Source organism: Ceratina calcarata, unplaced genomic scaffold (assembly GCF_001652005.2).
Source record: "Ceratina calcarata isolate Rehan_Ccalc_2016 unplaced genomic scaffold, ASM165200v1 scaffold517.2, whole genome shotgun sequence".
NCBI lineage: Eukaryota > Metazoa > Arthropoda > Insecta > Hymenoptera > Apidae > Ceratina > Ceratina calcarata.
The window spans coordinates 141,893-169,885 of record NW_017176301.1 but is presented as its reverse complement, the minus strand read 5'-3'; the positions used below and the strand labels follow the sequence as shown (position 1 = coordinate 169,885).

The window sequence follows — 27,993 nt, the reverse complement described above, 5'->3', positions numbered from 1 at the left end:
TCTATTCTCGGATTGTTGGCTCTCCCTCTCAGCCAAATTCGGCGCCGGGTAAACGTCAGTCCTCTTGTCGAATCCCGACGAACACTCATCGTTTACTCTATTCGTCGTTTTCGCTCAATTTTCGTTGATCAATATGTGAAAGTGCTTTTCACAAATTGTCGCCTCTTCCACCTGCCCCCACTGTTCATCACACGTGTACTTATTAAATTCAAGTAGAAACCATCTCTCTTGTGCAATTTTCATAATCGTGGTATCATCGCCCACGCTATAGATATTTACAATATTTATACACACAAGAGAGAGAGAGTGGTTGTTTTTATTGCTTTTGCTGGTGATTAGAACGAAGATTCGTTCGAAGGATTTGTTCTTTGGACAACTAATTGTATCTGTTTTATGTAAGTAGGTGCACCCTTCTTGTTGCTGCATCAAAATTAATTGTTGGGGAATTCTTCGAGCAAGTATTATATCGTTGATTATTTGAATTAGTAAATCAATCGTTCGATTAATTATTATTAGCCGAAACATGAAATTTTGTGAGAAATGAACGATACTCGCGTTTTAAAGAGGTTGAACATTACATAAAAGAGGATCCAGTCGATGGGAATTCGAATTCCTTTTTCGGTGAAAACTCGAGCGAAGCCTTCTTGGGCTCTTGACTTCCTTTTTCGAAAACGATACCACTTTCAACACACGTGAGTCACCGTTTAAGTCATTGCTGTACACGGTTTAGCACAACTTAACGTAATGAATGTTTCTACTATTATTTCAGCTACGATAGTTCGCGCGATAAATGATCTCACGATTGATGTAATAATTCATGGTTTTTATTACTCAGGAAGTGATTTAGCTAAAATTCACAACGGAATTGATTGAAAGTAGACGCTCCGAGCTTTAATTTAAGCCACAGACAAACCGAATCCGTTCATTATTAACGGAGTTATTAAGAGTTAAAGTTTGACGATATTTTTCAATCGAATAACATTTTATTGAAAATGTTCACCTATGCTTCGAATTTAATTTTAATGGCTTAGGAGTCGATTGAAATTGTTAAAGAAACTCGGTTAATGCAGTGTTCAAGGTTTAATTTGAAATGTGGACGAAGTAAATCGGTTAACCATCCTTGCGTTCCTGGGTCTGACCAAGACTTTACAGTCTCTTTCTTGTAGTTTTGTTTAAATTTAACTATTAACTTCATAATTCATTTATCGATTGATATTATAATTTCTACAATAAATGATATAACACTCGATATGACTAATGATTTGTTGAGTAGTTACGATGACCGATTAAACGTAACGAAATTCCGATTCCAGCATCTCCCCACTACGCCGGTAATCCCGTAGAATGGGAGAGCCTGAGGAGAACAGGTCTTCTTGCGGGCCGGTGGGCCCGGCAGTCTCGCGCCTCGTGTCCGACACCGAAGAGGAGGCGGCGGAGGAGGAGGAGAACGGCATGGAATTGGAACAGGATCTTCAGGAGGACGCGCAGTGGAAGCGCATACAGCAGAACACGTTCACCCGTTGGGCGAACGAACGTCTGAAATCGTCCAACGTGCACATAAACGACCTGGAATGCGACTTGTCCGACGGATTGAGGCTGGTGAACCTGATCGAGGTGCTCGCGCAAAAGCGACTACCGCGGCACAATCAGAGGCCCGTCTTCAGGTCCCAGAAGCTCGAAAACGTCTCCGTCGCACTGAAGTTTCTCGAGGACGAGGGCATACGCATCGTTAATATCGGTGAGACTTCATTCGAGATGGAACACCGATTTTTGTTACTCATTCGCTTTCGGGTAATATTCGTTTTGTTAATTACGACGATTCTCAGGTATCGATACACGGGATTCCGGTGAATTTGGAATCGAAATAGAGGGTTCTAGGTCTGATTTAAGCTAAGAATTAAGTAAATCGATGAATTATTAACTGAGTTATTGACGAATGAAGATCGACAATATTTTTCGTTAGGCTGGAATCTTCAAAATTGGACATGGTTTCTTTCGGAGTCAGTTTTCAAATCTTAAAAGTCGATTTAGCTGCAATCGACAGCGGAGATAATAAAAACTAGACGGTTCAAGCTTGAATCTAAGTCGCGGACCAAGTAAATTGGTGCGTTGTTAACGAAGCTACAAACGATCGAAGTTTTACAATTATTTCGACGAATCATAAAATCTGCTTAGTCCGCGTAAACTGAAATTGCCTTCGGAGTGCTTGCCCCTTGATAATGAATGTGAATAGTCGGCAGAGCTCCCCTAACATTCCCGAAGCCTCGCTACAGAAACTAGAAAATTTATCTTAAACAAATATAATAAGTAGCAGACCGCTCACTATATCAACATTGAAATCTACTATAAACGAATAGAGTAACGTATAGAATTCTTAGAAAATTACAGAACTATCCTGATCGACAATGCACAGTTATATTAAATGGGTTCCAAGCTTGTTTATTTATCTTGTATCGAAAACACGTATATACATGTACGCGGCACAATGCATACTTAATTCACGTTATCGCGGTACCGATAAGCCACCGCAACATTTACTTTATATAGAATCAGAGTCGTTGTTATTCCCCTCTGGTTTTTTCATTTTAATTACACTCGTAATCGTCTCGCAGCAGAAACAGAATTAATAGAAAAAAATTAATGCGTGTAGAATACATCGATTTAATACATGACCGAATAATTGATAGACTTCTCGTTCAGAATCTTTCGTTCCACCACGTGGATGATGAGCCACGATTCGTGATGACTACAGGTTTCCCTTTCCTTGACGAGTTTAGACGGTGACGTCACACGCCGGTTGCGTCAGTGCAGGATATCCACTGCTAAAGACTGCTCGGACACACGCGTAAATATAATACAAAATGAGGAATGCGGCTCATTATTCGAGAAATATAAAATAGAAAAAATGCATAGTACCGAGGGATTGATGATAAGGGATACGGTTTACCTCGAGATTGATTTTCACTTATTAACAGTGGATTTAGGTAACATTGCGAGTGGAGTCATATCGAATTAGAGGCTTCAAGCTTTAATTTGGGCCGTGAACGAAGTAAATCCGTTCATTATTAACAAAGTTATTAATGATTGAAGTTAAACAACATTTTTCCTCTGGATACAATTTTTGTAATTTTCCTACTACGAACGAGAGTTTCATTACTTAGGAGGTGATTTTACGAAATTTATTCAAGGGATTGAATTAAAGCAGAGGCTTTAAGCTTCGATTTAAATCGCGAACGAAGTAGATCGATCGATTATTAACAGAATTATCACTGAAGTGAAACGATGGTTTTTGTTAGGATAGAATTTATGGAATTTTTCCATATGTACTGAAGAATTGATTTTCGTCAATCAGATTTAGCTAAATTTGCCAGAGGAGACAATGAAGAGTAGAAACTTTAAGGTTTAATTCGAGCGGGAAATGAAGTGAATCCTTCGATTATGAACGAAATTATTAATAATTGAAATTCGACAATATTTTTCGATCCGATAAAACTTTTTGTAACTAGACAGCAGCCTCGAATTTGATTTTTATCGCTGAGTAAAGAGCAGAGGTAAAACCGTTGATTACTGATTTAATTCCATTCGAGCCATACTCTATAAATAAATCTGACGGATGAGTCAACGCGAGTCATACATGAATAAAAAGTGAATTAGCTAGAATATCTGGAAATGCAGCGCGCCTCTCCTTTCGCCAGCGCGGCAGAAGACGGTCAAGGAATTTCACTTGTCCAAAGTAATGAAAATACGCTAGACACAAGTCAGACGAACAGGAATCTTTAATCGTATCGCGCGAAAGATACGAAAACATGCAATTGTTGTAAACCAGTCGATTGAACCGGTTCCATCTGTATTTTTAGAGCGACATTGTCCCTCGTTTAATGATTCACCGCCAGTATTTTAAGTACTGCTCTCCCCGAACACGTGAATATTATTAGGAATCGAATATCGCAATTGCAATTTATAATCGATTCAATTCATTTGGCAGAACTTCCGTTCTGCGTATCGACTGAAACCTGCCAGTTAAATTAATTGGTAACTAACTAGGGAGAAGTGTTAAGAAAACAGAGAGTGTACGTATGTATGTGCATACATACGTTCCTCTACTAGTGTATAAATTACGGGTTTATTCACAATGGGATGGTATTAGGTCACAGAACCACTATTAGTAAGTAGGATTCTGACACTGGGAACTACACGGTCATATAATGTACAAGAGTTATTAGAGACATCGAATACTACTACCTTTGCCAATTTTTTTATAATAACTCGATTCTAAAGGGAAAAATCTGAAAAAAATTCTTTGAACACTCCCCGCGCCTTGTAAAACGTCTCTTGATTCTTTCGCGACCTTCCGATCTAGGAAAACATCGGGAAGATAACTCGACTATTAAAGGAAAATATCTATCTTAAATAACAGCGAAGGTGATCGTCGAAAGGTTTCTGATTTTTGTTTCTTATGAAACAGATTCGTCGGATATAGTCGACTGCAAGCTGAAGCTGATTCTGGGTTTAATATGGACGTTGATTCTCCACTATTCGATCTCGATGCCGATGTGGGATGGCGAGGACGACGAATTCGACAAACGCGCGACGCCGAAGCAACGCCTGATGCGGTGGATCCAGTCGAAGCTGCCGGATCTTCCTATAAACAATTTCACGTCGGACTGGAACGACGGGAAAGCGGTGGGCGCGTTGGTCGACGCGGTCGCGCCGGGCCTCTGTCCGGACTGGCAGGACTGGAACCCGAAAGACGCGATCCAGAACGCGTCCGAGGCGATGGGCTTGGCCGACGACTGGCTGAATATACCACAGGTCGGGAATAATTTCTTATCTCAATGCTTCAGAACTCAATTTAGGCAAAATCGGCAGAAAAAACGATGAAATGTAGAAAGTTTTAACTTTGACTTAAGCTGCGAACGAAGTAAATCGGTTCGTTGTTAACAATGTTATTTATATAATTCGAGTCCAACAATTTTTCTATCTAATGTTCCATAGATGGAATTCGGTGACTTTCATTTCTCGCACGATTTCAGAGTCGATTCAGGTCAAATTCTTAGAAAAGATAAAATAAAGTAGAGATTTCAAAGTTTAATTTAAGCCGCGAACGAATTAAATCGGCTCAATTTTAACAAAGTTATTAACAATTGAATTTTGAGAATATCTCGCTAGGGTATAAAGTTCAAAGATGAACAAGATTCGATTCAAATTGGATCTTCTTTACATAGGAGTCGATTCAGGTGAAATCCTAGAGAACACAAATGAAAGTACAGACTTCGAGGTTCAATTTATCCGATTGATATAAATATACCTCGATCCGATTGATTTTCTTGAACATTAATCGAGATACATAAACCGTTCTCTTTCTCGTAGTTAATCAAACCTGAGGAGATCGTAAACCCAAACATAGACGAGATGTCGATGATGACGTACCTCTCGCAGTATCCGAACGCTAAACTGAAGCAAGGAGCGCCTCTCCGTCCTCGCACTAACAGAAACAGGTGAGTGTCCCGCACGAAACGATCGATCGCAAACATAATTATGAAGAAACGTAATGAAACTGTAAACAATTGTCGACTTCCACGATTATTGCGATTTGAAAAAATCGAAGTATACACGTTATCATTCTGAAAATACACGCACACAAATATAAATTACAGAATGAGACGAAAGAACAATCGATTAACATAAGAAAATGTTTTACTTTTCGCAGCGTCCCGCCGCCGCGGTAAGTCGCAAGACTGAATCGTGTATTCGAACGCTCGTTCGCAGCTTTTCTATATATGGCTTACCTTAATAAATTAATCGATTAACGGCTTTGAAAGATGCTGCAGTTTCTAGGATTAGACACGCTCGTCGCCTACGGCGTCGTTTCGCTTTAACAAGAGCCACGTGCGTTTCAACACCCGTTCGTTCCCAGTTTAACAAAACGTTACACAGCAAACGGGGGAACGCGCGGTCCGATGTCTAATTTGTTACAGTTTATTAATAACGGATTGTACGCCGGCTGATATCGGGATCTATTTAATTATCTTCATGAAATCCCTTAATAATTTTTCTTGCTGTTTTTTTTTAGAGTCAGAGTCTACGGGCCTGGAATCGAACCGAACGGCCCGGTGGTCGGCGCACCAGCCAATTTCACGGTCGAAACATTTTCCGCGGGAAAAGGAAACGTTGAAGTCACCGTAGAGGACCCACAGGGCAACAGAATCCCCGTAAGTAACTGCTTAACCAGAGATATGAAGTTTGTATTCAATCCAGAGAACTTTATTGTTATGCATCCAAAACTGTGCGAAGGTCGACGTAAGGTTCAACAACGATAAGAATTTGACGTACTCCGTCTCATACACGCCGAGGTCGCCGGGACCACACAGGATCAAGGTCCTCTTCGCCGGCCGGGAGATCCCTAGAAGCCCATACACGGTGCATGTTGATCAACAAGCTGGCGACCCCTCGAAGGTAACTGCGAGCGGTCCCGGCTTACAACCGGACGGTGTCGTCCTCAATCGCGGAACGTTCTTCGACATATTTACCGGGGAAGCCGGTAGAGGAGTGCCGGAAGTGATCATACTCGATCCCCAGGTAACCACATTCGAGATTTTATGAATTTTTATATTGATAAATCGATGGATTGATTTAGAAAAATTCTTGTATTATAACTTTCTAATATAGTAGTAGATTTATGCATTTTTCAGTATTTTTGAAACGTTAAATTCGGAGAAGAAAAGTCGCAAATAAATAAAACCGATAATGTTTGTCCAAGGGTTCGAAGACGACGGTGCCCGTGAAGCTGCGTCAGACGCAGCCGGACGTGTGGCGGTGCGAATACGCGAGTCCAGTGACCGGACTTCACTCGGTGAACGTGTTCTTTGCGGGCAAATTGATACCGGGCAGCCCGCACGGTGTCAACGTAACTTCCGAGTCGAGGAAGTGTCGCGCTTACGGCCGAGGCCTTCTGCCGCACGGCGTTCGAGTTAAGGATGACGCGGACTTCGTTATAGCTACTAAAGGCGGTGACGAGGCCCCTGGAGTCAAAGTGATCGGTCCCGGGGGCGTCAATCGACCTATACAGTGAGTATATCCAGTTTTTCGCTAATTGTTTTATCGAGGGTATGCACACGTTATAGAGAGCGTAATGGGTGTATGGATACATTGTAGAGAGTACAACGTGGATAGATTTATTATCAGTACTGTATTACATCGTTAATACAATATTAGATTATATAACATCGTTGATAATGAACTGATTTAGTTAATTCGTTGCTTAATTTAAACCTTGAACGCTGTAGTTTGACTACCATTCCTAAAAATGTCCACAAAAAGTAATGCCCACATATACATATATTATTCACACCTGTTTATTGATATTTCGTCTAACAAACACGATTCATCTGTACAGAATGACAAGGGTGGACCGTAATACCTACAAATGTCAGTACACTCCGATAAAAGAAGGTAGGCACGTAGTGATGATTACCTATTGTGGCGCGGAGATACCGAAGTCGCCGTTCGAGGTGAACGTCGGCCCGTACAGGGAGTCGTCGATCCGAGCCTTCGGCCCCGGCCTCCACGGTGGAATCGTAGACAGAACGGCGAAGTTCACAGTGGATACGAACGGCGAGACGGGCGCGTTGAGCTTCTCCATCGAGGGACCTTCCAAAGCGAGGATCGCTTGCCACGACAACGGCGACGGCACCGCCGATTTAAGTTACTTCCCTACGACGCCTGGCCAGTACGCTATTCACATATTATGCGACAATGAGGACATACCCAAGTCGCCATACGTGGCCAACATCTTGCCCAAGGCCGACTTCGACCCGGACAAGGTAATCTTCATAAGTTTTAATAAGATTCTATTGTTCGTTTTACGATTGTATAATCACAGTTTCATTTGAATTTTTACGCGACTAATTCTTGACGGAGACATCTGAAAAAATTACAGTGTCCCTATGTGGTAGTAGAGTCCTTTAGAATATCGAAGAATTTTTGTCAGACTTCTAGGTACGTTGTAAAGAGCGGGAAAAATAGATATAAAGAATTTTTAACTTTAAGGTCGAAGTGTATGGGCCGGGCGTCCAAGCGGCTTCTATACCTACGGAGAAGGCTACTAATTTTACAGTGGATGTTAGAAAGGCTGGACAGGCGCCTCTTGAGGTCGAAGTACAAGACGCTTTCGGTAGGGACGTTCCCGTGAAATTGGAGGACAAGCACGACGGCACCGTCCAGTGCTACTACACTCCCACTTCCGGATCCCAGCACGTCGTCATGGTAATCATATTTTGAAAAGGGTGCCGACCTGTTCCTTCCAATCCGTACATTTTAATATGCCCGTTTTTCAATCCCGTCTCGAGTTCTGTCGCTGAGTAAATTCCATCTGAAAAATTAAATCCGAGAAATATAGTAAACATGGCCGGAAACGAGCCAGAGTGTTAAAATACAATTAGAATCCAATAAAACCCAATAGATCGATTCGAGGCTTTTGTACACATGAGTGAATGATCGTTCAGGTGAACTACGGCGGAGTGGCGACGAGAGATTCTCCATACCGGGTGAAGGTCGAGGCGCCGTTGAATCCGGCCATGGTCTCTGCATTCGGCCCCGGGTTAGAGAAAGGCGTGAAATCAAATACTCCCACGCATTTCAACGTCGACTGCCGCGAGGCGGGACCCGGGGATCTCCGCTGCAGCATCGCCAACCCTGAAGGCAAAGAGATCCAGTTGACGATGACGGACAATAAGGACGGGACGTACACGGTCGACTACGTGCCGCCAACTGCCGGAAATTATTTGGTGAATTTGAATTACGCCGGGTTCAAGGTACCCGTTTGCCCGATCAAGGTGAACGTCGAGCCCCTCGTCGATGTCTCCAAGATCAAAGTCGACGGACTCGCTCGCAGTAAGTTCAAGCGCTTTCATATTATATTTTACGTACTTGTATCGTGCTTTCGGGTTTCGTCTCCTAGAACATACATATACTACTAGAGACAGCTTCTATACGTGTCGAAAGTGTAGGCTGCCTTCAATATTACACACGTGCTTCAAGGGTTTCATTGGGACGGATTCAGTCCCGTTAAAATTGTAAGAGGAACTGAATTAAAATAGACGGCTGAAGTTGTGATTAGAGCCGCAAACGAAGTGAATCAATTAATTATTAACGTGATTGAAGGTGACGTGTTTTCATTGATTGAATTGTTATAATTCGACAGGGTTTCATTCAAGGTTAATTTTCACCCGTTAGGAGTTGACTTAGGTGACATTACGAGAAGAAACGAATCGATGTAGAGAGTTCAAGGTTTAACTAAAAAAACTGATGAACCGAATTGGGCCGCTATTAACAAAGTTATCAGCAATCAAATGTCAAGAATATTTTACATCTATATACAATCTTTAGTATCATCACTTTTCACGCTGTCCGTACTCGAATTTGAGATTTCGATTCATTCCGCTTAATTACGAATTCCTGAAACTCGATCTAGCCGCGCCGGTGAACAGCCTGCAACAGTTCCGCGTGATAACGCAGGACGCGGGCCGCGCGTCCGACTTCCAAGTGGCGATCACCGCGCCGTCCGGTAATCGGGTGAAGGCGCAGGTTGTCTCGACGCACGACGGATACCTGGTGAACTTCACGCCGACGGAGCTCGGCGAGTACCTCCTCAGTATCACCTTCGGCGGGGAGCCGATTTCGCGGCAGCCCTATCGGCTGACCTGCGTGCACGGCTCGGATCCGAGCAAAGTCAAAGCCTCCGGGCTGGGTTTGACCCGCGGCACGACGAACAGACCGGCGGAATTCGTGATCGACACGCGCGGCGCTGGCCAGGGCGGCTTGGGAGTCACCGTCGAGGGCCCCTGCGAGGCGGCGATTAACTGCCGCGACAACGGTGACGGCACCTGTTCCGTCGCTTATCTACCCACGGAGCCCGGCGATTACGGAATCAACATCACTTTCAACGAGAATCACATTCCCGGATCACCGTTCCAAGCGATCGTCGTTAACGAGCCTCTGGACGTCTCGAAAATAAAGGTCGCCGGCGATGGGATACAACAGAACGGTACAGGCTGGTTCAAAGGAACGAACGAAGGAGTGGTGTTGCCGTTTTTATCTCTGTGCTGTTTGGCCTTGCTGCCTGTTCGTTGACGAATGATACCGAAGATTTTGTGTTCAATCGATCGTCTTAGATTGAATATCGTTGGTTTGCGGTCTTTATTTGTTGGTTGTCGGTGTGACTTTTAACCGGTTTCGTTTGCTTGACGTTTGATTAACGTGTATGGATTTTTTATGTCTTTTATGGACTTGATCCGAGACGAGGTTCGATCGACGTTGTTTAGTACAGACGAAGACATGGGCATCGTTTGAATTTTCAGAAATGGCGCCAGTTTCGTGAAATTTTTAAAGTTCGATCTAGGAAAAATTAGCAGCGGATTTAACAATAATTAGAGGTTTCGAGCTTCAGTTTAAGCCGCGGTTCACTCGTTTCCATCCAGCAATAACGAAGACACATGAATTCTTAGAATCCTTGAAAGTGATTCTATTAAATTCTCAAGTTTCGGGAGTCTATTTAATTCAAATACCTAAAGAAATTAACAAAAACTCCAGTCAATTAATTTTTCTTTCGTTTGATCAACGCATCCACGATTTCACCCCGGACTGCCGTCCCCAATAGTTCGCTAAGTACGAATCTGCTATTAATTAACAAAATTGTAGGTCCCCGTGTGAATCAGGATGCTCGGTTCACGGTCGACGCTCGCGGCATCGCAAGGCCCGAGAAGGACGCCGAGAATCACGTGTCGTGCACGATCAACAATCCGAGTGGCGGAAAAACGGAGAGGGTGATCGTTAACAAAGGCGACGGCACGTACAACGTCAGCTACGTACCCTTCGAGGAGGGCCGTCACACCATAGACATTTTATACGACAACGTTCCCGTCCCCGGCTCGCCGTTCGAAGTGAACGTGAAACGTGACAGTGACCCGGCAAAGTGCAGAGCTTACGGACCTGGGTTGAACCAAGGAGTCGTTAATAGGCCCAATCTGTTCACCGTTGAAACGAAAGGTAACAATTTCTTATGTTGTGCAGTTAAAATTGCCAGAAGAATTGAATTGAAGTCAGGCTGTGAACGAAGTGAATCCGTCCACTATGAACAGAGTTATGGGGGGGGGGGGGTTGAACAATATTTTTTAATTGATATACAATGTTAATAATGAGACATGGCTGGCTTCTAATTTGACAATTTCGTACGTCATTTAAAGTATATATGACAACTTTTTAACTATCCATAGAAATGAATGAAAGAAGTAGGGAACGCACCGGTGTACTAAGAGGAGGTCTCAGAACATTTTCTGTCTCCTACGTGGCGAGATCGATGTAGAAAAAATTCCTATAGATTCGCACCTTGCACATCTCATTATTATTATTATTATTATCAGACGCAGGGAACGATAGGTTGGCACTGTCGATGGAAGGTACCGGCGAAGTGAAGCTGACGTGCAAAGATAACTACAACGGCACCTGCTGTGTCGAGTACGTCCCGTTCGAGGTCGGCGACTACGAAGTCTCAATTAAATTCGCGGAGCAGCACATTCCAGGCTCTCCCTTCCAAATAAACGTCGTCCCCGACCAGTCAAGCCCTTCCAGCAAGGTTTCAGCTTACGGCCCCGGTCTGGACAACGTTCGAGAGGCCGTTCCAGCCAAGTTCCTTGTGGACGCGTCGAAAGCCGAATCCTCGCATCTCGATGTCTCCTTGAAGAGCGACAGGGGCCAGGTAATTTCTCGTATAATTCGCTAATTGATAAATATTCATTGTTTCGTTTTACCGGTTTGAATGACAGGTGCCGAAGCCAGCGATAAAGAACCGCGGGGACGGGATGTACGAAGTGACCTATCAGCCGCCAGCCGCTGGTAGCAATTTGACGGTGGGAGTGACTCATGGGGGCGAGAACATCGCCGGGAGTCCGTTCAAGGTGAAGGTTCTGCCTACCTGCGAGCCGAATAAAGTAACCGTCTCTGGTTCCGGGGTCGCGCCTGTCTGCACGGCTTCTTTTCCGGTGGACTTCATCGTCGACACGTCGAACGCCGGATTCGGCGACCTAGAGGTCCAAGTATTGGTGAGCGTTTTTAAATACGTTTCGCCTTAATTGAATTCGGAGAGGAAACAGGGACCGGGTGAAAGATTGGCGTGGCTCGGTTTTATATCGGATTCCTCAGGCTCTGAAGTCGATTTTGGAAACATTAATTAAGGATGTATTGTCTATACAGTCAATCCCAAAAGTTTATGCACTTTAGAAACGCATTTTTTAAAAAGAAATCAGACGTCGGAAGAACATTGCTAATAATAAACAACAACAAAAATTTTTCGATTTTTCCGAGATTTTTTCAAGACCCTTCAGATTTTGCAAAATTGTCGTTTTTGCCAATAACTCTCAAACCGTTAGACATACAGAAAAATTGCATATGACCTTTCTTGTAGAGCACGATGAGATCTACAATTTCCACGTAAAAGTTTTTCGTTAGCATCAATAGTTAACGAGTAATTTGCAAAAAACTGTTTTTTCGTTTTTCGTCCATAACTCTTTCAATATTAATGATAGCGAAAAAATGTAATTCAGAAATTGTAGATCTCGTCGTCCTCTACAAGAAAGGTCATATACAATTTTACCGTAGATTCAACGGTTTAGGAGTAATTAAGGAAAAATGAAATTTTTTGCCAAAAGTTCGCCGTTTCGACGCTGGGATGGTCAGACTTTGTCAACATCAATAAAATGCCAAATAATCATACGTAACTCGTTAAATATCGAAGTTAGAAGGAAAACAACTTTTATTTCAAGTATTTTTCGAAATTTTGAAAAAAAAAAAATTTTCGTCAGCGTCAATACATAATTGGATATTTCCTTCTATACTTTTTAGCACGTAGCTATTTATTATTAGCATTGCTCTTCCGACGTCTGATTTCTTTTTAATTATAGGAAATGCGTTTTTTTAAGGTACATAAACTTTTGGGATTGACTGTATAACCAATACATCCTTAAAAGAAGGGTAGAAAGTAGAAGGTTGAAGCTTTAATTTAAGTCGCGAACGAAATAAATCGGTTCATTATTTACAAAGTTATTAATAGTCGAAAAGGAATATCAGTCTTCATTAGGATAGAATCTTTAGAATTTTTGCAAGATCTATTTCAAAACTGATTTTCAACGCTTAGGAATCCGTTCAGGAAAATTTGTCTGAGGACGTAAATTGAAGTAGAGAGTTGAGCCTTTAATTTACGTCGCGGCTCGATTTTGTTCGCTGTTAACTAAGATACAGCTGTTCGTAGAAAGCGTGTGGAAAGGAAGTGAGTAAAACGACAATTTGGTTTGAATTTCCAATGATCGCAGGGCCCGGACCAAGTGCCCCGCCGCGTGGAGATACAAGATGTAGGCGACGGCCGTTACAGAGCGACTTACTTACCGGATGATTGTGGCCGGTACAAGGTGAACGTGAAATATGGCGGCAAGGAGGTGCCTGGTTGCCCGGTACCCGTTCAATCCGTGTCTACCGGCAAGGCGAATGAATGCAAGATTAAGCAGGGTATACAGCACACGTTGGCTCAGGGCGAGGAGTATTGTATCACCGTCGATACGGAGAACGCTGGCCGCGGCGCCGTCACCTGTCGCATCCGATCAACTTCCGGCAGGTAACATCGCAGTAGCCACTCACGAGTATAACGCAATTAATTCTCGGTAGAAAAGAGCGTAGGAGGAGTTTTTTGGAATTTGTGTTAAAACGTGTCTCGAAAAGAAAGAAATGATACCGATATGAAAAGTCTAGCCAATTCTAATTTTCGTTTATAATCTGAATTACAGCGAGGTGGTGGACATCGATATCGAGGACAACGGCGACGGCACGGTGAACATTTATTATACAGTCGCGGACGCCGGTGACTACACGTTGAGCATAAAATTCGGTGGCCAGCCTATACCCGAGGGATTCTACACGTTTACCGTAAGTTGGATCCGCTCGTTTCTAAATGATCGTATTGCTAGGATAATACTGAATCTTAGAACCTATTAACCGAGGGGAATCGGAATCAGCCGGGTGCCAAATGGTGCGGGTGATAACAACAATAGATAGAGGTGAATCAATTTGGAGATTGCCACTTCGTTTGGATAAATAACAGCGAGTCGAGTTATTTAGGAATTTAATGCGTGGACCGTGACGCATGGCGTGCAGCCTATTTCGAGTCGTTTGCGAAATTTCTAAACACCAACTCTCCCGAGGCTACGCTTCTTTTCGTTCGATTCTTTTATTACCGGACCTTGATACTATTTTTATGAGCAGACGAGGTTCCATTTAAATTTGATTTTCGGCCGTTAGGAACAAGTTTATTTGAATTCTTCAATCACGAGCTCATAGAAAGTAGAGGGCTCAAGCTTTAATTCAAGCCGCGAGCGAATTGAATCTGTTTAATATGAACGAAGTTATGCGTCACTGAAGTTGAACAATATTTTTTAATTATGGGACATGGCTGGCTCGTAGTTTGATCTTTGACCCTTTCGAGTCAATTTAGCTAAAATTACCACAGGAGACAATGGAAAATAGAGGATTCAAGCTTTAATTCAAACCGAATCCATTCATTATGAACGGAGTTATTGAGAATTGAAGTTTATCAATTTTTTTCTTTAGGATAGTATTTTTAGAGTTGGAAAAGATGTGATTCAGAGTCTTCTCCTTTAGAAGACGATTGAGGTAAAATTCTTAGATAAACTAAATTGAAGTAAAGAGTTCGAGCTTTAATTTGAATCTAATCCGTGCATTATTAACGGATTTATTAAGAATTGAAGTCAAACGATATTTTTCGTTCGAATAAAAGTTTTGTAGTCAGACCACTCTTACTTTGAATTTTATTTCGCATCACTTAAAAGTCGATTTAACTGAAACTGTTAAAGGAACTCGGGTAATGTAGGGGGTTCAAGCTTCAACTTGAGCCACAAACGAAGTGAGTCCGTTCATTATTAACGGAGTTATAAACGATTTAAGTGAAACGGCCGTTTTCGTCACGAATATTTAGAATTTTCCAAGGTTGACTGAAATATTCACTTTCATCGCTTAGAAGTCGATTTGTCTAAACTTCCCAAATAAGATAATAGAAAGTAGAGACTCTGAGCTTTATTACGCTGTGAACTTCAACCGAATCCGTTCGTTATTAACGAAGTTACAATCAAATTAGGATGACGCTATTAATACGTCGAATGGAGCGAGAGACGTAATTCAATACTTATGGTCGTACGATTAGATTCGTTCAATTAGGAACACAATGGGCAGCTGTATCCCGGCGATTAATATCCGTTTTATGTAGTTATTTATAATCGGGGGCGTGGGGGTAGGCTAAGCCATTCGAATATTCGGCATTGTATCCCAGTTTACCTCGAGTTCCGCGAACGTACGCTATTCGATATTACCCCCGGCTGTCCTTTAAGTCAATCGCGGCTGTACCCGAATCAAACCGAAGGTACGTTCTCTTTAAGATCAGCAAGGAAACAAGGAGATAACAGTTAAACGGGTGCTTAGACTTAATTCGAGTCTCCGCTTAACAATATCCGTGAAGTAATCCTGCGGCAGGCTTGGAGCACCGCCTCCGAGCATCCATTAGATATTTATTTCAGATTTCAAAACTTTCCACGCGTCGCAATTAAACAGGACATCAATCAGGGATTAGACACTTGTTGTTATTTGCTTGTTTTAATTGATTTTTTTAGTTGAAAGCTCCGACGGTGTCGTCAACTTTGGGACATTTAAACTGTCACAGCTTGCACGCGATGCAAGTAAAGTGAGCTCTAGGCGATAAACTAATTTCCAGGCAATAATAAGATCGATTCTCTGCGGGGTGAAATGAATTGTAAAACGGAAAATGATACGGAGGTGAACGTATGAAATAAAACGGTTGTAATCGCTACGTGTTAAAAGGTAAAGAATTTGGAATAAAAATTGTGGGAGGGCTCCGGGATCTAACGAAAATGAAATTATTTTGAGATTGGTGTCAGGCCAAAAGCCCCGCGATGCGTGGAAAGAATTTCTTATGCAACCGAGGATAGAACCCGAGTACCGTGATCGTTGCAAAATCCGTTTGATCACGTGGAAGATTCATTGGAACAACTTGTAAACAAATATTCCCACTTAAACGCAGCTCTCGGCCTCTCCCGGCTAACTGCTTGTCCGCCTTTTAATGTTAAATGCAATAACGATGCCGATCAAATGAATTTTTCATTCACATGAATTTTCAAAAATCGTTTCCAGGCATCAGAGGAGTACAGGGAGCACAACTCGTACAAGGCTCACCGCACGAGGCGAACGAAACAGAAACAGGAGGGACAGTTCGTTGAGAAACATAGCAGCAGCACCAGCACCAGCAGGAGCAGTACAAGCGTCCAGGAGAGCTCCAGCTCGAAGAAGAACTTTAATGTGATTCGATTGAACAATATACCATTGCCCATTGGAAGCGGAACCGTCACCTGTAAGTAAATCCTCGCAGAATCTTCGGAAAGTAAGAGCGAATACTCTGCGGACGGGGTGCGATTAGGAAGAATTCGATTTAGGTGAAATTGATAAAAGTAGAGTCGTTTGATTATTAACAGAATCATAAACAATTGAAGTGAAAGTTTTCGTTAGGATAGAATTTTTAGAATTTTCCAGAGTGTATTGAATAATTAATTTTCGTCACTCGGGAGTCAAAATTGCCAAAGGAACCGATAGAAAGTAGAGAGTTCAAGATTTAATTTCAGTCTGTATTTCGATCGATTTCGTCCGATACAAATTCTAAGAGGTAGTTCTGTTTTATATTAAATATTCTGCCTTCAGGATTTGATTTAGATAAAATTGTTAGAGGAATTCGTTTCCTCATCATCTCTACTCTCAAGACGTGTTTCAATCTCTAATTTGGAAAAATTTGAACAGTAACATTTTAATTATCATTCTAATTCTATAATTTGAAGAGGATAAGGGTTGGACTTGGTATTTAGGCAGCGGGAGTAAACGCGTTTTCGGTAGTTGTCAGTTATTAATATATTCGATGATTAAGCTGCACCGGATGTGCGCGATCGCCGTTGGCCCGGAAAAACCGTATAACTGGGCCGACGACAACGATGATGAGGAGACCCGTCTCTTACTAAACGTAGAAACGACACACGTTTCTCCTCTCACTTTTAAACATCAATTCCAATTATAAACTTGAGATTTTGTCAATTATTTTAATTCTCGTACACATAGTTACCGCGATGTTGTATTAAGAGCACTTAACTCACTTCGGACACTTGTACATGCCTGCGAGCGCTGAAAATGAATTGCCGAAACGGTTGGATCGGTTTCAATTAATTACCGAGAGAGAGACGCGCGTTTACACGGTTGTAAATCTACTTAAGGCTATTAAGAACACAGATCTCTGCTGAATGTCTTTTTAAATTTTCGACAATCGAACAAACGAAATTTCACAAAATTTCCTCTAATTAATATCGGCGTTTGAAAGTTTGGAAAGTATTCTGAGATGTAGAATGGAATCTTCTCTCTAATGAAAAATTTCGATACCCGAAGGTCCGACAACGATTCTTTCAGAAGACGACGGGATCTTTTTTCGATTCATCATAAGATCGATAGATGAAACGGAATAAATGAACGGGAATGTCTAATTGGATTGGATCAGTGCCAACTAAATTGGTGCCGCGCATACGGAGATCATATTGTACGGCGGGGTGGTTGAACATGTTCGGTTTCCTTTGGGTAATGAGAAATTCTTCGAGGAGGACGCGTGACTCGAACGGAATTATGACTAGCGATAATTTAGAACCGCCGTGGTGCTAAAACCGTGGCCGGCGCGTACCAAAAATAAACAACCGTTTCGATTTCTCGATCCCGCACGTCTCATTAACTACGGATTTATTCTAGCCACCGGCGACGGCGGCGGCGGCGGCGGCGGCGGGTCCGATCGGGTTTCAAATAATCTCCGGAATAAATCGTTTGACGATGTTCGAACATTATCTAATTGGAACGTCTGACAATTTCATTAAATAATCTTATTGATCTCCCGTAGAAACGTTTGAAAAAAGATAGAGAAATGCCAGAAGTGGCTCTCAGAATTTTTTCAGACGTAGCTAAAGAAAATTTAGAAAAAGAATCATCAGACGTTCGTTGATATTGTGCACCGCATCGACGGATTTTCACTCGTTAATATTGGATTTCAGTAAACTTACGAGAGAAACCGAATTGAAGTAGAGAGTTCAAGTTCTAATTAGAACCGTGAATGAAGGAAATCGGTGAATTATAAACATAGTTATGCGCGATTCAAATTGATCAACGTGTTACTATTAGAATTCAATTTTTATAATTCGACAGGATTTCGCTCAAAGTCAATATTCACCCCTTGGGAATCGACTTAAGTAGGATTGTAAGAGAGACCGAATTAAAGTAGAGACTTCAAGCTTCAATTGCATCTCGGGTTAATCGCGTTTCCTCCATTAGTAACAGTTGAAGTTCGCAAATCTCTAAGAGGTTCATTCCTACCTCTACAAAACGAGATGGACATAGAAAAAGAAACCTGTTGTCTCTAAACGATCGTTCGTACCGATCATGTGTACATTCGAGATATACCCGTTGATATGACAAAAAGCGGGAAGTGTCCCCGTTGAGCGGCGTCCAAAATTGAACTGGAGTGAAACGGAAAAATGAGGAACGAAAAAGAGAGGAGAAACACGAGATTCCTGGCATGGTTGGGTGATCCGGTGGCTCGTGCCAGGGATTTGGTTTCGATCGGGCCACCGTCCGGGGGCTTAGTCGGTGCGATGAAACCTGGAAAACCAGCCGATCTAAGCTGGAGCTCGTTCTTTCCTATAAAACAAATTAAATAGGGAAAACCGAAAACGGTCTTAAATTAAAAAACCAGTGATTATTCTAAGATGTCAATCAAATAAAAACGAGAAAAGGAAAGGCTTAAAGAATCGTGAAGACTAATTGAGTGACTTGAAAAATCAATCATTAAAACAAAGAAATAGTTTTATTAAGGGATTTCCGTTCCTGTGGGGATATGGTTTGGGAGGAGGAGGTAGTGGAGTTTACGTGGCAGGAATTGTCTCAATTTTACAAGCACGGGTTAAAAACGGTCACGTGGAGCCCATACGATCGTGCCGAGCGCGGACCTATTTGCCTCGCGAAGGACACCGAGCCAGTAGAAGAAAATCGTTTCCTAAGCTCCTTCTACATCCAGACGAAAAAAGGTTCAGCCCCGAGAGGAGGCAATTTTTTTTTAAACGTACCGTCGACGATCGGAGCATAAAAAAATTCCACGGGATGTACACGGTCCAGTAGGATGTACGAGAATTTTTCCGCAATTCTCATCGCGCTGTAATCCGACGGAAAAAAAATTACAGTAACCTTTAAATATGCATCGTCTGCGGTCGTCCATTTTTTTTTTTTAACTAACCGTCGACGATAGGTGTATGAAAAAATTCCAGGAGATGTGTAGGATTTAGTGGAATATCTGAGAATTTTTTCAGAATTCTTCACACGACGCGATCGCAGTAAAAAAATATTTGAATATACCGCGTGACATGTTGACCGTGTCGTCATTCGAGTCTTCGTCTGCACAATTCGAAGGAGTCATTGCAAATGAATTAAATGAATTTCAGCCGAAGTGAAGATGCCGAGCGGTAACATGGACAAACCGGTGATCGAGGACAATCGCGATGGCACGGTTTCCATCAGGTACGACCCGAGAGAAGAAGGTCAGCACGAGCTCTCCGTGAAATTCAACGGTGAACACGTTCAAGGTAACACCTCGCATTCTGCCGATCCAACAGATTGAAAGATATGACTAGAAAGATATGCGAATGTTCGTCGAATTTAACGGGAGATTAAGGATCTCCGACGGAAATCGACGAGCTTCGCTTCTCGCACGATTTGATCCGTCACAGTACCAGAGGAGATAATAAAAACTAGAGAGTTTAAGCGTGAATTTAAGCCGTAGACCGAGTATATCGGTTCGTTATTAACGAAGTTATCGATTGAAATTTCATAATATTTGTCGAAGGATCCCCGTTTAAATTCCACGTGGACTCATTGGCGAGCGGGTACGTGACTGCATACGGTCCAGGCTTGGTCTACGGGGTTTGTGGAGAACCGGGGAACTTCACGATCACGACGAAGGGCGCAGGAGCCGGTGGATTGTCCTTGGCAGTTGAGGGACCGAGCAAAGCCGAGATATCTTGTCACGATAACAAGGACGGCACCATCTCCGTCTCTTATCTGCCTACCGCGCCCGGCGAGTACAAGATCGCCGTCAAGTTCGGCGATAAACACATCAAGGGCAGCCCCTACGTTGCCAAAATCACAGGTACGATCGATGAGCACTTGACATTCTCTCGAGATTTGATAATTTTTTTTCAAATGGAAATCATCGATACATGGATCGGAAAATATTCTCTGGTATACAGTACATGACAAGCGGTGTATCTGTGAATTTCCTCAATAAATTCTCTTCGTTAGAACCGGAGAAATGAATGATAACAGAAATTGCAAGTTGACATACGCTGATACACGTGTTAAAAGTTTGATAATTAATTTCAAACGGAAGTTGCCGTTTTAAGAATTTGACGAAATTTTATCCAGCGACATGTCTATGAAGCTTTTTAAAGACCTTCGCGCGTTGGATTTCAGGGGAGGGCCGCAAGCGGAATCAAATCTCTGTGGGCTCCTCCAGTGAGGTCCAGCTGCCGGGTAAAGTGGCCGCCGCGGATATTCGTTCCCTGAACGCGTCTATAACTGCGCCCAGCGGTTTGGAGGAGCCGTGCTTCTTGAAAATGATGCCGAACGGCAACATGTGCGTTTCATTCACGCCGAGGGAGTCCGGGGAGCACACGGTGGCCGTGAAGAAGATGGGCAAGCACATACAGAACTCCCCTTTCAAGATCGATGTCAAGGAACGAGAAGTGGGGGACGCGAAGAAGGTTTATTCATTTTTTCTTTCACGTCCGGTTAATCGGAGATGATCAATATCAATTGTGGACATTTATAAAAGCATGTTGTTTCGTGAATTTTTTTTAAACAAACCGCCAACGATAGAATTACGAAATAATTTCACGACTTGTACACGATCTAGTAGAACGTCTGAGAACTTTTTCGCAATTTTCGATACGTTGGATTAGAAGAAAAAAATATAAACCGTAGACACCTGTTAAACGATGTATCGTTCGCGAGACATCGAAGTACATCAATTTCTTGTAAACAAACCGTGAGCGATAGGAGTATGAAAAATGTCATGAATCGCGTACGATATATTGCAACATCTCACAATTTTTACAGAACATTCGACGGCATATATAAAATAGAAAAAAAAAACAAATTAAAGGTGAAGGTGTCGGGGTCGGGATTGAAGGAAGGGCGAACGCACCAAGAGAATCACTTCTCCATCGACACTCGGAACGCAGGTTTCGGCGGCCTGTCCCTCTCAATGGAAGGTCCCAGCAAAGCCGAGATCCAGTGCAAAGACAACGAAGACGGTACTCTGAACATCTCTTACAAGCCGACGGAGCCTGGCTACTACATCATGAATTTGAAATTCGCCGACCATCACGTCGACGGTTCGCCGTTCACCGTCAAGGTACTTATACTATCAATTCAATTAAAATCGTCGATAAGGAGCTACTCGAAGAGAATCGATCAAATTGGACTCTGTTCTCAGGTCAGCGGAGAGGGCAGCAACAGGCAGCGAGAGAAGATACAGAGGCAGAGGGAAGCCGTACCGATCACCGAAGTTGGCAGCCAATGCAAGCTGACGTTCAAAATCCCAGGTATCACCTCGTTCGATTTAACAGCGACCGTCACCTCGCCCGGTGGCGTCACGGAAGACGCGGAGATCAAAGAAGTCGAAGACGGATTGTACGCGGTGGCGTTCGTCCCGAAGGAACTGGGAGTACACACGGTCTCCGTGAGGTACAAGGAGATGCACATCCCTGGTTCGCCATTCCAGTTCACCGTGGGACCTTTAAGGGACGGCGGAGCTCACAGGTACTTCGATGCGTTCGATATGTTTACTGTTTACCGGTTCCTCTTTCTCTTGAGTAGTTCTCAATTGAGAAATCGGGAGAGATCATGGTACCTTTGCACGGATCTTTGGACCGTCTGAGAATTTTCTTCGATTTCAGGGTCCACGCGGGCGGTCCGGGAATCGAGAGAGGAGAACAAGGCGAGCCGTGCGAGTTCAACATTTGGACGAGAGAAGCCGGCGCCGGGACTCTGGCCGTCTCGGTCGAAGGACCCTCGAAAGCACAGATAGATTTCAAGGACAGGAAAGATGGTAGCTGCTACGTCAGCTACGTCGTCAGCGAACCTGGTGAGTCCCGGGCGTTTAAATGAAATTCCGTGTAACGATTGACACCGACGCCTCTCTCTTATCGGTGATTCTTCTGTAAGGTGAATACCGCGTCGGTATAAAGTTCAATGACCAGCACATACCGGACTCGCCGCACAAGGTGTACATATCGCCGGCGATGGGCGACGCACACAAGCTGGAAGTGATGCGTTTTCCGGACTCCGGGGTGCAGCCTGACAAGCCGTCTACGTTCCTAGTAAGGAAGAACGGTGCTGCCAAAGGAGAACTGGACGCCAAGGTAACGATGACTTTATCATCGATCTCTATACATCGTTCAAAATAACTCCGTTTATTATAATCGATTTTCGCAGCTCGTGTCACCCAGCGGACTCCAAGACGATTGCTTCATCCAGGTAGTAGACAACGACACGTACTCGGTACGATTCCTGGCCCGTGAGAACGGGATCCACAGCATCCACATTAAATTCAACGGCGTCCACATACCGGGCAGTCCCTACCGCGTCAAAGTTGGCAAGGTGGGCGGACAATTTTAATCGATCCCCGAGGAACGGCGACTCTTTAAGAGCGACGACTTTTTAACCGTTCAATCTTAAATGTTATTGAAAGGTGGACGCGGACCCCGCAGCGTTGCATGCCTATGGGAATGGTTTGAAAGAGATAAAAACCGGACAGAAAATGGATTTCATCATCGACACGTGCAACGCCGGGTCCGGCGCGTTGAACGTGACGGTCGACGGACCCAGCAAAGTGGCGATGGACTGCACGGAGGTCGAGGAAGGGTACAAGGTCAGGTACACGCCGCTAGTGCCCGGGGACTATTATGTCAGCATCAAATACAACGGATTCCACATAGCCGGGTCGCCGTATAAAGTGCCTTGCAGCGGTGAGTTTACAAATTCCAGAATTTTTTTGATTGGATTTCTCTTTTAATTAATCTTAAACTGTTGGACCCACTGGGAAATTGCATGCGACCTTTTTGTAGTTAATAGTCAGAGCTACAACATTTGTCTGAAACATTTTCGCTAGCGTCGGTAGTTAACGAGTAATTTAATGAACAGTGAAATTACTCGTTATCAGAGTACTGTATTTCTGTAACGAATTTCTGTACAGGCACGGACTTGGCCGAAAGAGGAGGCCAGGAAACGAGTTCAATCGTGGTAGAAACGGTCCAGAAGATCTCTAAAGCGAAGCAATCGGGCCCGGTGCTACCCTTGTTTAAATCGGACGCCAGCAAAGTTACCAGCAAGGGTATGGGCTTGAAGAAAGCTTACATGGGAAAACAGAACCAGTTCTCGGTTCACGCCGGCGACGCAGGTAATTCTAATCAAAACGTTTACACTTCTTTTCAACTATTTTGATTTTTGACTGATTCATTTGATTCAGGCAATAATGTACTGTACGTCGGTGTATACGGGCCGAAAGGTCCCTGCGACGAAGTGTTTGTCAAGCACACTGGCAGGAATAATTACAACGTGAGTTACTTGGTCAGGGAGCGAGGCGAGTACATAGTGATCGTTAAATGGGGCGACGAGCACATCCCCGGATCTCCTTACAAAGTCGAGGTCTAAACGAAGGATGTATTACCATCCGATTAATCTAATCGACTACCATGATAGGCTATCAATTAATTGATTCATTCATTGATTCAAATAAAATGAAGAGCTCAAGGAGGATAATGAAACGTATATTATATACTGTATTGTAATTAAACGATTGCTATGTAAAAAGAACGATTTAGAAAAACAATATCGACAGTGCCTGATGTTATATTGACGATAAATCTTAAATAAACTACGTATAAATCAATAAGAATGATGACAACACGTGTTCCCTTTGGCGTTGGGATTTATTTTGCGATCCTTGGAGTCGATCTACGTGAGACCGTTCTAACGAAGGGAATTTAATTAAACTTGTCAAATATCGTCGAGAAGGTCTTGCCTAAGTGTCTGCAAAGTTTTATATCTCCGCGGATTTAATCAATACAATTAAAATACAAAGCGATCGCCGTGCATATTTTTTAAGCACGCATTATTATTAGATTAACTACAATTATTATTAATCGAAGTAATGTATAAAATACTGTTTGCTACTATTACAATATTACATGGTAAAACGTGCGTATAAAAAGAGCGTATAAAAAAGGTATAAATACTATAAAAATAGATCTGAGACACGTACGTACGTAAACAGTTACACGCGGATCTGTACGTACGTGTAATTAAATAACTCTCGATTAGAAATGTACAAATCGATTGATATCGGAACTACGTGAAACCGGTCGGAACGACTAATTTTAAATATCGAAGTAGATATATAAAAATGAAATCTGTAGTTCATCGAGCGTTATAATTGTCCGATGAATCAAGGGGAGCCTTTACGCGGTCTCTTCTCCCCTAAATCGTCGCTCCTCTTCTCCTTACTTTCCTCGCTATGCTCCCCGCTTCGTTTCCTCGCGATCGGCGAACTCTGCTTAAGGCACTCCATATCGTTGAACACGACTTGTGCTCCACCGCCGCTCGTCGGGATTATATCGCCCTTGAACAGCTTCGTCTCCAATTCCCCGTCGGTGTCAAACTCCTGGGCAACTAAACAGTACCTCGAGGCGCCCTCGGTGATCTCTTTCGGACTGGTCAACTTCGTGATGCTCCTCCTCCGCCTCATAAGCGGCTGCAGCACTGTTCCGACGGGCACGATTGCACCCGGCCGATGGTCGACCCATCTGTCGGCGCTCTGCGAACGTCTGTACCTCTTGTTACCGACCAAACAGGCTCTGTCTCTTCTGCCTCTACTCTCTTTTCCAACTTCTCTCGGCACGTCCGTAATCTCAGTTTTCTCATCGACTAAAATCTGTTTGACGAGCCTCCATTTATCCTCCTTCTCCTTCATCTGATTTTGCAACTGTTCCCGCTGCTGCCGAAGCTTCATCTCTAATTCCTTGTTCATCTTATCGGTCTCTGCCTGCATCTTGTGATTGTAACGCTGCTTCACCCTCTGCTTATCAATGAGACGCTGATTCAACGCCAGATCCCTCTCTTTCAATTCGGACTGTAAATTCCTGATCGTCTCATTCGCCTTCTCGAGTTTCCTCTGGAGATTCTCCTTCTGCTCCTCAGTTTTACCTAGGTGCCCTTCTAAAGCGTCCAATTTACGCTTCTGCTGAACGTTCGTCGCTTTCAGGGTCGAGTTCTCGATCCTAAGGTCCATCTGCTCCCTCTCGACGTTCGTCAAAGTCTTGCGAAACTCGTCCCTCTTCCCGTTCAAATCCGTCCTCAGTTGATCCCTCTTCTCTATCCTCTGTTCCAGGAATCTTATCAATCTACTCAGAACCTCGTCGTTCTTCGCATCGTTCAGTTCGAACTCCGGGAACGCGGGGGCCAACGAATAAATCGGTTCCTTCGCCTGAACCTTCAATGGTTTCCCCCGGCCTGGAACCAGGCCCAATTCGATTCTCCCGATCGCCGCCGGTTTGCTGGTTTGAATCTCCTGCGTGATCTCCGCGAATTTCAACACGTGGAGGGTCTCGTCGTAGTCCTCCGACCTCGGGTTCACGCAGATTATCATCCGCACCTGTCCATCGCCGTCAAAGTAATTCTTGAACAGATGCGTGAGCTTCGAGTCTCTGTAAGGCACTATCTTATTAGAACCGGTCAGCTGATTCTCCCGGAGTATCTCCAAACAGGACCGCAGGGTCATCAACGAATTATTGATGTTCCCGGCCTCTCTCAACCGCTGCCCGGTGTTCTTGGTCCTGTTGATCCTCTCGCTGCCGGCTAGGTCGACCAGTGATAGTTGGGCCACCGTTGCCACTCGTTTATCCTGTATTATTTGTTCGCCAAGCTGATCAAGCGGCGCCTGAATCAGACGGATTGTGAAGACGCTGTGGGAACGGCTGGACTCGACGTTCAGGGAGGTGTGTGCTACTCGCCGGCGACGTTGACCTCTTTGGAATACCTCCAATGCTTCCTCCGTGCTCTTCGTCTCGATCTCCGTTACGCCGTGGACATACATGTTCTTGTTACCGTCCTCCCGTACGATTTTACTTTGCAGCGGCCTGCCGGGGTTACCTGGGAGGGGAATTTTCATGTAGTGGAATCTAGAATAGTTGAAGGAAAATGTGATTGGAATAGATGAGAGGAAGAATGCGAATACGAGCAGGAAATTTGTATACGTTCGGTAAAAATTAAATGACAGATGGACGACGGAGAGGATTAATAGACATGAGTGAGAATGATGAGTAAAATCGAGATGTGAGGGAATAAGGGCAAGGTATTAGAGTCGGAGAAGAAATTGAAAAGATAAACGATTACTACTAGTTTATTATTACCTCCTCGGCTTTCGTCTTCCTCCTCCAATAAATCGTAAACACTGTTATTATATATCTCCACGTATGTCACAAAAACAGCGTACAAACTATCCTGATCCACTTGGATACTCCTGGACTCGTTCCTCGAACGATTAATCATTAATAATGGATCGCTGGCTTGTCTTGCGAACCTGGAAGCTTTCTGGGAATACAGCCCGGCATGCAACTCACTCTGTCTATCCAGCATCGCGTCTGCCTCGCTCTGTATATCGAAACCGTTTAACTTATCTGGCTTGAAGACGAACTTCTTCGTCTGATGATTCGCGACGCTGTTAAACAATGCGTCCAGGCATCGGGGCATTATTCCAGGATCCGACGAGTCGCCGGTCATTGTGTATGTCTTACCACTACCGGTGACTCCGTAAGTGAACAGCAAACTGTTCCTACCTCTAATTATGTTCTCTATTAATGGCAGAGCTACAACGTCGAATATCTCCTTTTGCGTGGTCTCAGGTTCGAATACTCGACTGAATGTTGTTCGTATCTCTTTGCTAGCATTACCGTTCCGGAGGCTCGCAACCGATTCGGGCATTCTTACAGTCAGGGTTGTATCAGAGATAATTCGCATGCAAGTATCAGATGGGTATTGCATCGGTCGCAAGCGACAATACACCTATTTCGAGAAAGAAATAATAATAATAATAATAATAATAATAATAATAACAATCTTTTTCAATTCAATTTGCAATAACTTCCATTCTTATGAAGGGAATCAAATGAAATTTGGAAGGAACCTGTAGGAGGGTATTGTTGAAGTATCTCCAAAGTTTCCTACCGATATCTGTACCGATGTAGAAGTTATAAGTGAAGAACGAGGCAGTGCTACATTACGTTAGATTAGGATTGTTTTAGAGGTTTTGGGTTGCATTTAATGTATGAAGCATCCAGCATACCTGGACTGGGTCCTTCGTGGAACCATAATTCAGGTTGTTGACCCTCTTTCTGGCAGAACCTGGTGGCTTTGAGCGTCTAAAATACATTCAAGCAGTTAACGAAGGAATTACAGGTTAAAACGTGAGTAACGTACTTCATCGTTTCCACGGCGTTCCTGCCTTTCTATTACGCCGAATTAAAACTAGTATCGGTCTCTTTAATTAACAATCGAAACGATCGGTTAATTAACGTGATAATCAAGAACCGACGACGACCAGACGACAAGAACGCTTTGGGACGCTTTGTTGCGCTTTGTTCAATGTACCCATACCCATTACGGCCCCCGGCACAAAACCACGGGACGTGTTTCGAATTTTTTAACGGTAGAAAACAGAGGGACTGCGCTTGCGTGATT

The 27,993-nt window shown here is 43.5% G+C and overlaps 2 protein-coding genes across 7 annotated transcripts; one reads left to right on the top strand and one right to left on the bottom strand.

Annotated features, from left to right (window-relative positions):
- The first annotated feature begins 57 nt into the window (after positions 1–57).
- Positions 58–24,154, top strand: cher (filamin A protein cher). Of its 5 annotated transcripts, XM_018030208.2 has the most exons (29): positions 59–395; positions 1,314–1,738; positions 4,466–4,812; positions 5,371–5,498; positions 5,711–5,725; positions 6,074–6,212; positions 6,295–6,579; positions 6,761–7,068; positions 7,397–7,823; positions 8,050–8,265; positions 8,505–8,892; positions 9,473–10,045; positions 10,699–11,046; positions 11,421–11,755; positions 11,823–12,098; positions 13,365–13,663; positions 13,833–13,971; positions 16,264–16,480; positions 19,641–19,781; positions 20,042–20,344; positions 20,668–20,957; positions 21,359–21,610; positions 21,692–22,017; positions 22,155–22,342; positions 22,423–22,619; positions 22,693–22,857; positions 22,949–23,225; positions 23,453–23,656; positions 23,726–24,154. In XM_018030208.2, the coding sequence occupies exons 2-29, from the start codon at positions 1,345–1,347 to the stop codon at positions 23,908–23,910; spliced, it is 7,362 nt and encodes a 2,453-aa protein (XP_017885697.1). In that variant the 5' UTR covers positions 59–395; positions 1,314–1,344; the 3' UTR covers positions 23,911–24,154. The 5 variants fall into 5 exon arrangements, with proteins under 5 accessions (XP_017885699.1, XP_017885697.1, XP_017885700.1 ...); XM_018030210.2 differs by lacking the exon at positions 5,711–5,725 and having other exon boundaries at positions 58–395; positions 23,726–23,910; XM_018030211.2 differs by lacking the exon at positions 9,473–10,045.
- Positions 24,155–24,169: 15 nt separating this feature from the next.
- On the bottom strand, positions 24,170–27,940 carry LOC108628360 (kinesin-like protein KIF23). 2 transcript variants are annotated; one of them, XM_018030213.2, is made up of 4 exons: positions 27,733–27,940; positions 27,599–27,674; positions 26,667–27,318; positions 24,170–26,406 (listed from the first exon to the last, which is right to left on the bottom strand). In XM_018030213.2, the coding sequence occupies exons 1-4, from the start codon at positions 27,735–27,737 to the stop codon at positions 24,704–24,706; spliced, it is 2,436 nt and encodes an 811-aa protein (XP_017885702.1). In that variant the 5' UTR covers positions 27,738–27,940; the 3' UTR covers positions 24,170–24,703. The 2 variants fall into 2 exon arrangements, with proteins under 2 accessions (XP_017885702.1, XP_026672253.1); XM_026816452.1 differs by lacking the exon at positions 27,733–27,940 and having other exon boundaries at positions 27,599–27,685.
- Between the last annotated feature and the right edge of the window lie 53 nt (positions 27,941–27,993).

Excerpts from the sequence above, each read along its gene's own strand:
- cher (XM_018030208.2), top strand. The coding sequence starts at position 1,345 with ATGGGAGAGCCTGAGGAGAACAGGTCTTCTTGCGGGCCGGTGGGCCCG. Across the intron at positions 16,481-19,640 it reads TGGAAGCGGAACCGTCACCT|CCGAAGTGAAGATGCCGAGC; the intron begins GTAAGTAAATCC and ends AATGAATTTCAG. Across the intron at positions 22,620-22,692 it reads AAGGAGAACTGGACGCCAAG|CTCGTGTCACCCAGCGGACT; the intron begins GTAACGATGACT and ends CGATTTTCGCAG.
- LOC108628360 (XM_026816452.1), bottom strand. The coding sequence starts at position 27,685 with ATGTATTTTAGACGCTCAAAGCCACCAGGTTCTGCCAGAAAGAGGGTC. Across the intron at positions 27,319-27,598 it reads CCACGAAGGACCCAGTCCAG|GTGTATTGTCGCTTGCGACC; the intron begins GTATGCTGGATG and ends TTCTCGAAATAG. Across the intron at positions 26,407-26,666 it reads GGAAGACGAAAGCCGAGGAG|GTAACCCCGGCAGGCCGCTG; the intron begins GTAATAATAAAC and ends TTCCCCTCCCAG.